Below are 14,927 nucleotides of genomic sequence, written 5' to 3'. Positions count from 1 at the left end.
TTTTTTGAGGACTTATTGAAAGAAATTTGATTTATGTAAGACTTCTTCTCCCACCTCCACTGCCAGTTGTTGTCAATTTGTAAATTTGCTTTATGCTTTTCTGATAACATTTACACTGCTTGGGGGAAAATAGCTAAACCCACGGAGAAATAACAAAAATCTACCACTGTGTATAATTTTAAGGATATCACTTGTTTTTAGTTGTGTCGTTAGCAGCCTTTTATCTTATTGAACCTGATACACTGAATGTTGTGCCTTTGGAATTACATGTGACCGGGAGCTGGTGGTCGTCCCACGCCCACCCCACTGTGGCTGTGGATCAGAAGAGCTGTTGAGCTTGTCTTCAGAGCACGCAGCCTTGCATTTCGTGACAAAAGCTAGCATCCTTCCCAAGTGGCAAGACTAAAACTTTAGCTCTAGAATTTTATGACACGTCAAATCCTAATGATGATATGATATAATAATATAGCATAACATATATACTACAAGCATGCCCCGTTTCATTGCACTTTGCAGATACAGCTTTTTTTTTTTTTGCAAATTGAAGGTTCGTGGTAACCTTGCCTCAAACAAATTATCGGTGCCATTTTCCAACGTTTGCCCACTTCATGTCTCTTTGTCACATTTTGGCGATTCTTGGACGATTTCAAACCCGCCACCAGCAAAAAAGATTATGACTTGCTGAAGGCTGAGATGATGGTTGGCACTTTTTATCAATAAAGTACTTTAAAATTACAGTATGTACAGTTTTTAAGACGTAATGCTATTATTACACACTTATTAGACCACAGGATAGTGTAAACATAACTTTTATAGGCACTGGGGAATCAAAAAATTCACATGACTCACTTTGTTGTGATATTTGCTTCATTGTGGAGGTCTGGAGCCAAACCCGCAACATCTCTGAGGTCTGCCTGTATAACAGAATCACGTGAGCGTTTCCTAACCTTTTTTCACAATTGGTGTATGGAACTCCTGCTTGTACGCGTCCAGCTTTGCCACGACAGACTAGGGGGTCTGCTTTTAGTCCCACAGCTACAAGGAAAAATGGAGAGTTAGAGAGGACATAGAAAAGGAAATGCAGTGAAGAATGACAGAAGATATTGGTTTTCACCCCCTTTCCCCCCCATCATCAAGAGATGAAACCGGAATGCTGACCCATGTGAAGATTCTTTTTCTGGTTTCATGCTACTAAAAATGTACATTTATGAGATGGCTCAGCAGGGTTGGGGATGTAACTAGTCATTGTGGAGTAGTGTCTCTGAATTTGCTTCTGTGTAAGTGATATCGGTTTCTTGTGCTTTTATCTTGGTTAGTACTTATGTGGCAAAATTCATGTTTGCTCTGGGATCACTTGTAGTCCATTTGCTGGGTTGGTGGCAGACAGAGCATGATCATAATTTGCCATTGAGTTCTAGGCCCAGCTAAGGGAGTAGTACTCTGTCCCTTTTTATATATAACTTGTACCTGCCATGGATATGTCAGCCAGAATCTTGAAATGTTAAATCGTAATATTACTTAAGGAAAAACATAACTAAAGATACTATTACTTAAGGATACGTTACTTAGGATACTAACTTTGAATCAATTGCTCATTGTCGTACAGTTTCATGTGCAAGAATAAATATTAGGTTATTCAAATATCTTTGTGACTACAAGTAAGGAGAAATTGGAACGCTATTATTTCCTCATTTTTACCATTAGGGCTGTGCTGCATGTGGAGTTGAGTCATAGAAAGCATAGAAGGCTTCTAGTCTAGCATGGGAGAAATGCAATCCCAGCATAAACAGAGGATAGTAAGAGTTTTCATTGCAATAAGTTCGAAAGACGGTAGAAGTCAGAGGAGGATGGAATTGTGATAGGAACTGGAACTTGAGATGGACAGACAGAAAAGAGAGGGAAGAGTATTTCTAAAGGAATGCTTAAAGGAATGCCTCAAGAATATGCTGGCTCCCATGTTCAAGTATGATTCTTCATGGCTCAAAGTCGGTTCACAGAACCACAGAAGAATTAGCCTGGTATATAGTGATAAGTAATAGGGAAGTTCTTTTTGAGAAGGACTTTTCATTGACTGAGACTAGAGTCAAGTCCCAAGGGGAGCCAGGCTTCTCAAAGAGCTGTCGCAGGTACCCGCCAAGATGAGCAGGGCCCTCCTTTGGGCTCTGACACTGATTGTGTGGCCTGGAGCACATCTCTCAACTGCCCTAAGACTCTGCTATCTTTATTATGAAATGAGGTTTGGGCCAGTTAGTCTTTCAATGCCTTCCATCTTTGAATTTCTTAAACTCTTTGTCTTTTGAGCAAACATAAAAATACAGCTCTCATCCTTATTAGTGGCATTATTTTGAAAACAGGATAGAAACACAGAAATCGTGTTCTTTGTTGAAAAGTAACTTTTACAGACTTTTTAGAGTTTACTGTTTGTACATAATTTTGGAAGTGTGATAAAAGGAAGAACCCATTTGTGTAGATGTTCAATTATTTTTTTCAGTTATTTTTTGTGGAACTTGCCAAAATGAGAGCTGCATTATCCCTTTTCTGGAGCATTGTTTGGATTTCTTTTTTATTGCAATGAGATGGAAATTTTAGGATAAGAGACCAATCAAAGAGTTTTAGACGCTCCTAATTTCTTATCAAACACAATACCTAAATTATATCCCTGTATGACTTACCCTGCTTCTGGCCTTCTTACTGAAGGGGAGACTCCAATCATTTGAAAAATCCTGAACCTCAGAGTTGGTATAATTGGGTCTCAGTTCCTGGGGAGGGAACCATAGGGTTGTGATGCCCTCAGCTTACAGCCGAGGCACCGTGAGGAGTCCTGGGTGAGTGCTGGCTAAACAGAGACTGTATGCTCTGACAGAAATTGTGGGTCCAGGGAGAACTGAATTACAACTTACTTTTACCTTATAACTTTCATCTTTAGGGGATCGTTTTCGCCCTAGTTTATATGTAGAAAAATACACATTCAAAACAGCAAACTGAAAAAACAAATCAAAACAAAACAGCAAACTGGATAGCAAAATTCCTAAAAAATGGAGCTTTACTAAAACAAAACTGGGATTTTGCCAGTATTACTCTTCTCGTTATCTTTTGGGAGTGGGTGCAGCCTCTTCAGCATACCTTGCAGAAGAAAGAAGTTCCAAATCTATTCCTCAGTGTTCCATTGAGAAGGAAAAATAATCACATGCCTATCCCAGAGGCTTCAGACCTACTTGGAGATTTTCCTGAAGATGTCCTATAACCCATATTTTATTTATATTTTAAACATTTCTTTGATAGTATCACAGCAAGAAATAATTTATCTTTCCTAGAAATACTACTGTAATATTTCTGATTAGGATGATTTTCTGTTTTTAAAATATTTAAAATTTCATTATGCTAGTAATACATGCTTACTGAAAGTTTAAAAAACATAAATATGTATTATTATTTTTTTTTAATGAAAGCAGGCTGCATCTCTTCCCCCCTCTTACCCGCCCCCATCTTGATTAATTCAATCCAAAAGCTATCGGGTAGGGTTGCGTGAGGTAGGAGTCCGCATGACATAAAACCTAGAAGCCGTAAGAGAATAAGTAGGTTGATAATTTAGCTACATAAAAAAACTTCTGCATGAAGAAAAATAACCTACGACATGAACTGGAAAAACTATTTACAACTCTTAGGTTCAAAGGACCAATTTTCCTTGTATGTAAAGAGTATATACAAATCAACTAGAAAAAGAACAGCAATCCAGCAGGAGATCTGCAAAGGAAAGAACACGCTGTTCATAGAAAAGGCTCTTAAGCATATGAAAAAATGCCTCTTCTCACTCATAAGAGGAACGCAATAGACTGAGATATTACTTTTTACCTGTTAGTTGGACGAAGATCAGTCAGAGTTGAAGCATCATTTGAAGAGCCCCTGAGGAAGCAAGCACTTTCAAAACTTGCTGGGTCAGATTATAAATTAACACAACTTCTGTGGAGCACACTCTGGGGATATCTGGCAAATTTACTAATACACATTCCGTTTGACCCAACAGTTTCACTTCTAGAAACTTAGCTTGCTGACACACTCCCACATAAACTGACAAATGTATAAAGTTATTCATTGTAGCATAGTTTGTAGCAGCAAAAGAGTGTAAACAACACAAATGTCCATCAGTAGGGCGCTGGTTGACTAAATTATGGTGTGTCTATACAATGGAATGCTATGCAGCCATTTAAAAAATTAAGAAACTTCATGTAGAATGAAGTCTGAGGTATATGCTAAGAGAAGAAAGTAAAATAGAGAAGTATGCATATAGTATGCTACCATTTGTGTCAGAAAAAGGGGAAAAGGGGTAGTTAAATGTATTTGCCCATGTGAGTTGTGTCTCTGGAAATGATGTACGAGAACCGGTCACACCGCTGTCTCCGGAGTGAACAAAAGGAGGGCCGGAATACAGGAATATCAGAGAGACTTTGCAAAGAAGACCTTTTTAGATCTGTGAATTTTTAACCATGGGAATTTACCTACATAGTGAATGCATTTTCAATTAAAAAGAGAGAACATCTTTCAGGTTACATAAAAAGATGTGTCCAAATTATCATACTTTACAGGTCGTAATTGTCAGATAATGTTTTCTTTGCTGTCTAGCTGCAGATACCCTAGCTATCTGTCTCAAATAGGGTTATTTACTAAATTTCCTAGTACTGAATTATTCCTAGAATAATCCCTATGGGAGGTTCTTTTAATGTCTTGCTATCTGTTTTATTTTTTTTAATTTCAATTAATATTCAAAACTGAGATCTGCTTGTAGTGGATATTTTGTTTATTGGTCTTTGACATGTTTTGATAAGGAATATTACTGAGACTATAAAAGAATTGGGAAGGTTTCTTATCCCTTTTTTCTTCTCCCTTGCTTCTCAAGGTGGACATGCTGAGTTGAACTTTTCTCGATATTTTTCCATGGAAATAATTGTAGTTTTATTCACAGGAAGAAGAAGGAAATACGTGCAAAACACAAAAAACTTCCTGGCTTCAAGATTGTGTTTTATCCTTATCTCCAACCAATGATCTTATGGTTATAACTCGGGAGCAAAAAGCTGTATTTCTAGTGCGTAAGTACTCTGTTATTTTCATTTATTTTAATGCATAGAATAGAAAATGGATTAGGCAGAAAGAAAAAGTTTTACTTCTCTCGTATGCATTATATGGTGGCATTCCATAGTTTGATACGTTATATAACACTTTTTGTTCTCTTTCTTTTTATTTCTCTCTCTTTTCCCCTTTCTTTTTCCTTTCTTTTCTGTTTCTTTCCTCTCTTTTTCTTTCTTGGCTGCAGATACTGTAGCTGTCTCTCTATGGCATTTCAGAGGCAGTACTGGGCATTGCCCAGTTCTTGCAAGGGGCAGTCAGAGCTCAAAAGGGCACTGACTGCTTCTTAGTAATAATGTGAGTCAAGTGACTTTCAACTCTAATTTGAAAACTCACAGTGCTGTAGTTTCCTGTTTGGGGCATAAGTTTTCAGCTTATAATTTTTGTTGAAGATTAAATTTAAAGTTTGGGTATATATAGAATGTGGAAAACCTCACTGATCAAAATAAGATCTTATATTAAATGGATATGGAATGGTCTTATAAAGCAGATGTGCCCTCCAGTAGCATAAATCTAATAGAAAAATTTTCTCTGCCAACTAAAGATAAAAAGTAGTTTTATAAATAAGAAAGGTGGGGTGGTACATAAGAATTAATAACTTTATTATATGGATTGAATTGGAGGAAAGAGACTAAAGAGAGAGTTTTATATAAATCTTATAAAAATTTTTAAACATTATTTTATATTTACCTAGAAAAAGACCCAAATCAATTAATATAGAACTATTCAATTCTGTACTCATCATTGTAAAGGGAAAGAGTGAAATTTATAAATTCTGTTTTAGTATACTATAGTTAAAGAAGTTATTTTGTGTGATAACTTAATTTTTTCTCAGCAAAATGGAAACATAGTGATAAAGGGAAGGAAGAAATGCAGTTTGCTGTTGGTTGGAGTGGCTCTTTAAGTGTCGAAGAAGGGTAGGTACCAGTTCATTTTTTTTGTCTCTCTGTGTGTTAAATGTATATGTGAAATGGTTTGACTTGTATGTGAATCTATTAAGAAGTTTCATTGTTTGGAATGTTTAGTAAATGTATATTCTTTGCAGCTTTAGAAGTTGTGGAGCATGATTTGGCCAGTAAATTTTAATTTTATTAACCATGTGATTACTTAAAAAAAAAAAAAAAAAAAGACCTGTTTGGAGAGAATTTAAAGGAGAATTCAGAGAGAATCCCATAACATCCTGCCTACATTTTGTCTTTTCCTCAGCTCTTCATTAATTTTATTCAGCTAAAAAGTCAAGGGCAGCCCTTGTCTTCTCTGCTTTGCCAGCATTGGGCTTGTACTTAAAGGGGACAGTGCTACATTAATTCTTAAAACTCATAAATACTTCAGAAATGCAAGCTGGTAAATTCAAGTTTCCTACTGATCCAGTAAGAGGTTTTTTTTTTTTTTTTAATTTTATTTACTTTTATTTATTTATTTTTGGGTGCGTTGGGTCTTCATTGCTGCCTGTGGGCTTTCTCTAGTTGTGGTGAGCGGGGGCTACTCATTGCGATGGCTTCTCTTGTTGTGGAGCATGGGCTCTGGGTGTGCAGGCTTCAGTAGTTGTGGCACGTGGGCTCAGTAATTGTGGCTCGCGGGCTCTAGAACGTAGGCTGTTTAGTTGTGGCACACGGGCTTAGTTGCTCCGTGGCATGTGGGATCTTCCCAGACCAGGGCTCGAACCTGTGTCCCCTGCATTGGCAGGCAGATTCTTAACCACTGTGACACCAGGGAAGTCCCAGTAAGAGTTTTAAAACCAGATCTCTAGCATGGTTCCATGATGGAGCTGCTAGCCTGGAACCTGCAGCCAAAACCTGTTTTCAGTTAAATTTTTATGACTGAAAGGTACCTGGTCGGAATGAATAAGATTCTTCAGACTTTGAATTCAGATAAAGACAACCAAGTAGAAATCCGTAGTACATGCCTGACGCTCTGTAGATACTCAATGAATTGTTTTCTACTTTTATCAAAATAAATAGTATTTCTCCTTAAGTCATTTATTAGTCTAAGCATTTTGAAGACATTTAATTTCTGTCCGAAATGCAAAGCAAACATAATGGTTCAATTACTTTAGAGACGACAAACAAACAAAAAGGTTAATTTTGTTTGGTGATTATCTGGTTTGATGTATGTGGAAGAGGGTTTATATTTTGTTGAATAAGCTGGTGATGGTCCTGAGGTTTTACAGGTTAAATGAAAGTCAGTAGGAGTTATTTTAATTTTGAGGCTTGTCTCTGAGTGCGAGACAAATTTTTCAAGTCTATGTGTCAGAAAAAAAAAAACCTTTTAGGGACCATCCAGCCTAGCAGGTGCGTAGAAATAGGTTATCAGGAGCAATTTCTGCAAAAAGAAGCAGCCAGCCAATTGAAATACAGTAAGTCTCTAGATTAACGTACTCAGCAGAAATGCAGCTTGCCTGTAATGTGATTGCCAGTTCCTCCCACCCTCTGCCCAAGTTCTTAGCTGATGCAGAGGAGAGGGGAACAGTAGGAAATGACTGCTTGGTGATCATTTGATGTTTTCTCAGTTTTGTGCTTTTCACGACAATACAGAGTGAAAAACACTGTTTTTTATTAACTACAAGTGAATATGACATTACCTTTTATGTGAATGGATTTTATGACCCTACTCGTGGGGGGAGCTTTACTGTTTTTTTATGTAGGCATTGGATACAACTGATCCAAAGAGCTCATCTTCCGCTTATTACCCTTTAACATCCCATTATAGAGCTTTCAAAGTAATTGATCAGTTCATTAGATAAGCATATGCTTTTGTTTTTGTTTCTAGGGAATGTGTAACCAGTGCTCTGTGTATCCCACTAGCAAGCCAGAAGAGGTAAGGATGAATGAGTCATTTGTTTTCTTTGCTTTGATTTATGAGCGCTTCAGATCGTCACTTTTGTTCGTAACAGGAGTTCCACTGGACGACCAGACTGGACCTGCATTGTGGTGGGCTTTACTTCGGGTTACGTACGCTTCTACACAGAGGTGAGTTGAGTGCTGTGCGGTTCCGAGATGACAGCTGACTGGTAACCCATCCCCATCACACTCACTTGTGACTCATGACCACCTGCCCCTTGGGACTGTGTATTTGATACTTTATGGGGTGGAGGCTGGAACAGGGGGAGCAGTGGTGGTAGAAAGTTCTGATAGGAGCTATAGAGAAGAGAAGCCATATTCTGCAAACAGACTACCAGGCATCCACGGAAGGCCTGTTGGGGGAATGATGCTCTCTGGCCGTACCTGTTCCGGTATATTGGTAAGAAAACAAGCAGGGCTTATCTCTGTGCTTCCTCCTAGAGTGGCGTGCTCTTGCTCTCACAGCTCCTGAATGAGGACCCAGTGCTACAGCTCAAGTGCAGGACCTATGAAATCCCACGACATCCCGGCGTGACGGAGCAGGTAGCATAAGAGATTGTATCCAGAGTAGTAGTGGCTTTACTTTGAAGTCGTTTCTTCCCTCTTTCATTGGGTGGAAACTTTAAGTATCTGCTTGTGGCACAGTTAGCTGTGCTATCATATTCTAAATAGAAATATAAGCTACTCAAGTAAAGAATACCAGTCTTGCTTTTACTTACTTAATGAAATATTGTATGCTTTGCTCTATAATGAAGTAAAACACTTAAGTCAGAAGATAAAAAGTTTTCTCAGTTTTAGAATTTAATAGCGACTTAAGGTACAAAATGGTATTTTGTAACTTTATATCTTTTTTATTTGAACTTAGGTGTCAAAATTATATAGAGAGTAAAAGAAAAAAGTTCTAGCTGTATTATTCATAGTGCTACCACATTGCACTAACCTATTTCTCAGAAACGGGGTTATTAAATTTTTATTTATTGTGGAAAATATTTTATATTCATTGAAGATTTTGATAGAGAAAATAATACCGTTGAGTGTCTAAGGCTGTCCACAGTTTTCGCTTCTTCCTGGTGTTGTGTGAGATTTTCATTGTCTCACAGTCAAAAAGGAATTGTAGAGCCACATAAACGGATACACTCTTGGCACATCTTGTTTGGTACCCTGTCAAAACTATATAATATGCCTTCTTTCTTTGTGCTATCCTGCTTCCAGAAGATTTGAAGTAAACAAATCTTCAAATTTGACTATGTGGACTTAAATTGTGCGATAGATGGACTGGAGCTCTAGAAGAAACTTAACTAGTAAGAGAGACTAGACTAATACCTATTAATACCTATTAGTGAGTTAATCAGTAATATTAAACAATACCTTATTATTTGCTAGTTTTTATGAACAGAATAACTTCTGTGCACGTTTAGAGAAGAGGGAGCTCAACTAGGACTAGGACAAAACAGGAAAATTTCATTGAGGGGGTGAAGTTTGAATTAAGCCTTGAAAATGGGTATCAAACTTAATTAGTGAGAAAAGAAGGGAAAGCATTTTAGGTAGTCAGGAGAAAAATGAAGGAAGATTCAAACACAGGACTATGTATGAGACAACAAAGAAACCTATGTTAGAAACTAATGAGACATTGTTGAATAGGCTGAATGGCCAAATTTTTCATAAATTTGAAAGCCAAGTGAGAATCGCAGTCGATTCAGGAGATTTAGAAGCTACTGAAGGTTTATGAGAAGGAAGTATGTAATCAAAGGGATCTTGAAGGACTCTTTCTTCAGGATGAATTGGACTTGTGAGAGCCTGGAATCAGGGAGGCTATTTATCTGGTTTTTTAAGTGATCTGTAATAGATGTACAGTGCTGGGAGCCAGGACTGCAATGGCTGTGGAAAGAGAAAGGACTAGTACAAAAATCATTTTGGAGGAACATTTGACAGGACTGGTTATCGTATTGAGATGTTGAATTTTAAAAAGAAAAATGGGTTGGCTCCAAGGTCTCCATCCTGAGGTGTGCCGTTGACAAAGTTGGAAGAGGGGACTGCTTTGGCAGTAAACAAAGGTTATTAAATTGGGTTTTGGACGTGTTGAGTTTGAGGTGATGGTAGGAAATAAAATGAAAATACCATCATGCCTGTAGTGATACAGAACTACCATATGGACACAAAGACTAGATTGAAGACGATGGTTGAAGTCATAGGTAATGAATGAATTCTTCCGCATAAAGGTTATAGGAAAATAAAACTGAAGCCTGAAGACTTAAGTCTTATAATATTCATCGTAAGGAGAAAATGGAACTATTGAAGGAAACAAGGAAGAAGCTGTTGGAAATCCAAGAAGATAATTTTTTTTTTTTTTTTTTTTTACAAATTCTCTGGAAGATGAAGGTTCTTTAAACACTTTAAACTTGGTTATGTCTATAATAATCTTTTTTTAGAGCTGGCGGGAAAATATAACTCACATTTAAATATTTGTTTGCTCTTTGCTTTTGTGAGTCAAGAAAATCCTTTAGTTGAAAAATAACTCTTATTAAACATGCGGAGAGAAGCCTTTGTCATTACCCTGCATTCTACACAGTATCTCTGGATCTAATACATCAGTTTATATATCAAAAATATCTATTTACTGCTTCTTCAGTATACTCCTAGATCTATTAAAGATCACAGGAGCAGATTTCCTGTAATTCAGTTCTGGGGGCAGTGAGTGTAGTAGGTGTGATGGCTGATCATTGCAGGAGAAGATTCCTAATGTTTTTCTGGAATGTCAAAGAAACTTCTTCCGCGGTTTCTGCATAAAGATCTCTGTCATTTAGCATAATTTCTGCTGCTGTTGGACCACTGGTGTTTGTATGAGTGTCTTCTTCAGGAAGGCGGTCTTGTTTTGGAGATAACTGACGAGCTGGTGATTAGTTCCTCCGAGTCGGGGGCTCTCTCCCCGCTGCTACGCTCAGTGGACTGTGTAAGCGTAGCTTTGTGAACTTGTTATGTGAGCCCACACCCCAGCTCCCTCGTCCCCTGCTTCCCACCCCTTGTGGCCCACAAATGTCTTTTAAAAATGGAAACACCCCAACAGTCCAGTAGAAAAAGGGACAAGGCAATTCTCAAAAGAAGAAATATAATTGGTCTAAAGCATATGATAAAATTTTGAACCTTATTAATAATCTAGGGACTATAAGCAACTACATTTGGATAATTTTTCGCCTTTCAGATTGGCGAAGATTAACAAAAGTTGGTGACAATATGGAAAAACAGACACTGTCATGTATTGTTGATAGAAGTAAAAATTGATAGGTACTTTGTTGAGACAGTTTAGTAACACAAATGAAAATCGTGAACACCCAACAGACCCCCTTGAAGGAATTTACACCAAAGTGATGTGAAAAGATACATACAGAAGAATGTTTATTGCAGTGATGTTTATAATAATGAAAATATTTAATTCATTCACAAATATTTATTTACTGCCTATTATGTGCCGAGCCCAGTTCTAACCACTGAGAATCCATTGGTGAACCAGACATGCAAAGTTTCTGCTTCCGTGGGGCCTGCAGTTTGGGGATGGTGGAGGGAAACCAACGATGAATAACTAGGGATTCCAAGACGATTCCAGCCTCTGATAGGTGCCGTGAGGGAAGTAATCATGTGGATGAGAGAGTACTGAGATGAGGGAATGGAGATGATGTTCGAGACAGAGGCTCAGGGGTAGCCTCTCAGAGCAACTACATTTGAGCCGAGACCTGAACGAGCAGAAGAATTAGGCAGGCAAAGACCTGGGAGGTGAAGGTCCAGGCACGCGGAAAGTACTGAGGTGATAATGGCCTTCGTGTTCAAGGAGCCAGGGCAGAGAGGTGAGATGAGGTTAGAGACGGGCCGCATCTTGTAGCATGGTTAGAGTTCAGGTTTATTCTAAGTGCAGAAGGGAGCCATTGGAGAGATTTAATCAGGAGAGTGGTTCCATCGGCCGAGTCTCAGGAAGATCATGCTGTCTGTGGAGCATGGGCGGTGGAGCGCAAAGGCAGAAGCAGGAGGCCAAACTAAATGTCGATCAGTAAGAACTGGTTAACTGAATTGTGGTTCATACAATGAAATACAGCATCTCCACAACAAAAAATGATTTGCTCGCTTATTGAAATGGAAGAATATAGTGGACGTATTATTGAGTAATGAAAAACATATTATAGAATAGTTTTAGAATACCAAAAACATGTTATATGGTATAGTCTCATACAAAAGTGTGCGATTATATGTGACACTATATACTGATGTATGTCAGGGATTTCAGGTGAGTTTCCTTTTTCTCTTCTTTTTACTTTTATGTGTTGTTTTTAATCCATACAGTGACTATATTTCATTTTTATGAAACTTGTACATGTTTTTGGTTACTCCCACCATCTATCCTGAAAACGTTATTCACCATGTACAAAGGCTCATATTTGAGAAGAATGTTAAGTCCTTGGCCAAAAGGCATTCTGAAATTGTCTATTTTTACTGTTCCTCTGCCTGATATTGTTTTGTGTGTTGGGTGTTTGACAGTTGTTTAGTTATAGTATTTTTAAATTTGACATTAATAATGACATTCAGCCATAATAGAAAAATAGATATGCTTATTTGGCAATAATGAAAATTTATTATTTTCTTCTTTCTTATTCCTTTAATAGAATGAAGAGTTGAGTATCTTATATCCAGCTGCCATCGTGACTATTGACGGATTTAGCCTTTTTCAGTCTCTTCGTGCTTGTCGAAATCAGGTGGCCAAAGGTAATTTGGGCCAAGAAATAGCTAACCGCTAGTGATGTTTGTCTTATTTAACTTAATCTACTTAGATAATTAAATATGTCTTCTAAATTAAAAAGGCCTTCTGAACTAGATTTAAAGGAAAAAAAAAAAACCGGTTACTGTAGAATTGGGAGTGCATTGTTGGGTAGATTGCTTAGTAAGATAAAGGCCAGGACTAGAACATCAACTCTCTTTCCATGTTGTCAGTTGAACTGCAGGCTTATTTACTGATTCAGCAATATGTCTTGGCCAGTTAAGAGAGAGGTTCAACACTGAGGTGGAGAATTTAGTTGCATCTAGCTGAGAAACCAGATTTCTCACTAGATGGGCAGCTGTTTGGGCCAGCATACTAAAATCTTGTGATTCTACGTTGTTTCCATTCTCACTGAGGGTAAAGACAGCATAAAGTTTGCAGGGGGCATTTTCCTCACAGGAGGCAGGACCCAACAGGAAGTTCACATCAGCTGCTTTCCGCAACTTGAAACACTTCTGAACAGAGAAAAGTTAGAGACCTAAATATAATCTACATAGGCGGCTACATCATTTCCAGACTTTGGCATGAAAAGTGCACAAATAATCAACAATTCTTAATCTTTACTACCCCTAGTTTACACTCTGATGCTATTATGTCTTTAGAAGAGGATATTGGTTTTCATCAGATTCAAGATGCCATTGATTATAAGGTGCACTATTATTTTCTGTTTCACTAAGAAGTAAAAATGCTGCCAGTGAGAGTCACACCATTGATTTTAAGATTCCAGTTTTAGAGATGTTAAAGTCATGGGAACAAAAAGCCTTAAAAGCAATGAAAATACCAGTGTTGGTGCTGACTTTCCTCACTGGGTTTGGATAAAGGAGCCTAATGTTCCTAAAAAGAGGAAACAAAGTTTAACTCTTAAATGATTTAGACAGCTCCCTGAAAGAAGAGTTTAATTAAGATGTGTTATCTGATTCATAAAGATTGTTCATAAATCCAGAACTAAACTATAAGACACAAAATAAACAATTTCTTCTAAGGAAAGAATGCAGCATCTTACATTGCAATAGAAAAATTTTCACTGTCCTTTTAGCAGATTGTAACGTTCTTGGTTATATTGCTCTTTAATAGTACATGCTTTTCTGTAAAGTCAAAATTTGTTTGAATTTTTATACCTATTTTCATAATCTTTTAAATTATTTAAATTTAGCCCACCATAAGTTTCAATATCTTTGTTATCTTGGAGACATAATAGTTACCGTTAATGTATGTGCCCAAAGAGACTGGCCATTTTCTGTAGATAAAAATTCTGTCCATAAAATAAACTAGAAATAGACAATTGTGTTTTAATTGGTATCGTCAGCCGTTTCATTTTTACTATTTTTGAATTTCCGTTTATTTTGTTATGTATGAGTCCATAAAGCCATTTTATCTCCTAGGAGGTAAGTAAGTAAGCCACTTTGTGCCTTCTTATTTATTTTAAGTTGCTCTAAAAATAATTCTGATTACTTAGCTGCAGACTGTTGTGACTTTTATTTCACAATATAGGAAAACTCTCTTCTTGGCCTTACTCTCAAATCTGGAGTGCTAGGAGGATTACATTTTTCTTTTATCAGAGTACTTCTACTTCCAGAATAAACAACCAGAATCCAGCCATTTGCTAATATGTAGCATGAGAATGTACTGATGACTGGGGCCTTGGGCATGAACCTGTGACAAGAGCTGGAACTGTTGCTTTTCTTTCCATTATTCACTCCCTAGGTGGAAATGCTGAGGTCAGTGATCAGCATTGCATTCATTTTTCTGGCAGTGCTACCACTGTTAGCATATCTTTCTGTCAAGCCTGGCCTCAGTTACTTGCATTCAAGACCCTTCTATGATGTGTCCTTTGCTGGGCATACCATCAGGTTTCACTAAGGCACTGGTTGCTGTTTCCAGGATTTTATCCACTGTCTTACTCAAGGGGGAGAAATTAGTTACTTGGCTTCTACTGCAGTTTGAATTCACCTTGATTTTTCGTGGTAGTCTAGAATTTTTAATAGTCTTCTCTAATTCCTTGAGTGTTCCAGAATCTCTTATGACAGCCAACTTAGTCTTTTAATGTTTGCATTTTATGTGCCTTGTATTGGTGGGAATAAATCTCACTGTATGCCTAGTTTACATGACTTTGCCTCATTATTTTTAGTTGAAATTTTAGAATAATAAACCAAGTTATTCTTGAT

The 14,927-nt window shown here is 37.5% G+C and overlaps 1 protein-coding gene across 4 annotated transcripts in view; it reads left to right on the top strand.

The window, feature by feature from the left end:
- The window catches only part of RAB3GAP2 (RAB3 GTPase activating non-catalytic protein subunit 2), an 89,305-nt gene that overhangs the window by 26,265 nt on the left and 48,113 nt on the right, over positions 1-14,927 (top strand). For all 4 annotated transcript variants that reach the window (XM_073800460.1, XM_019920412.2, XM_019920411.2 and 1 more), the window contains exons 3-8: positions 4,961-5,084; positions 5,957-6,038; positions 7,891-7,938; positions 8,015-8,090; positions 8,403-8,504; positions 12,611-12,710. In XM_073800460.1, coding sequence (XP_073656561.1) covers positions 4,961-5,084; positions 5,957-6,038; positions 7,891-7,938; positions 8,015-8,090; positions 8,403-8,504; positions 12,611-12,710 — 532 coding nt within the window. The remainder of the gene's footprint in view (positions 1-4,960; positions 5,085-5,956; positions 6,039-7,890; positions 7,939-8,014; positions 8,091-8,402; positions 8,505-12,610; positions 12,711-14,927) is intronic.

Source organism: Tursiops truncatus, chromosome 1, assembly GCF_011762595.2.
Source record: "Tursiops truncatus isolate mTurTru1 chromosome 1, mTurTru1.mat.Y, whole genome shotgun sequence".
Classification (NCBI taxonomy): domain Eukaryota; kingdom Metazoa; phylum Chordata; class Mammalia; order Artiodactyla; family Delphinidae; genus Tursiops; species Tursiops truncatus.
This window is presented reverse-complemented; position numbering and strand designations above follow the sequence as displayed.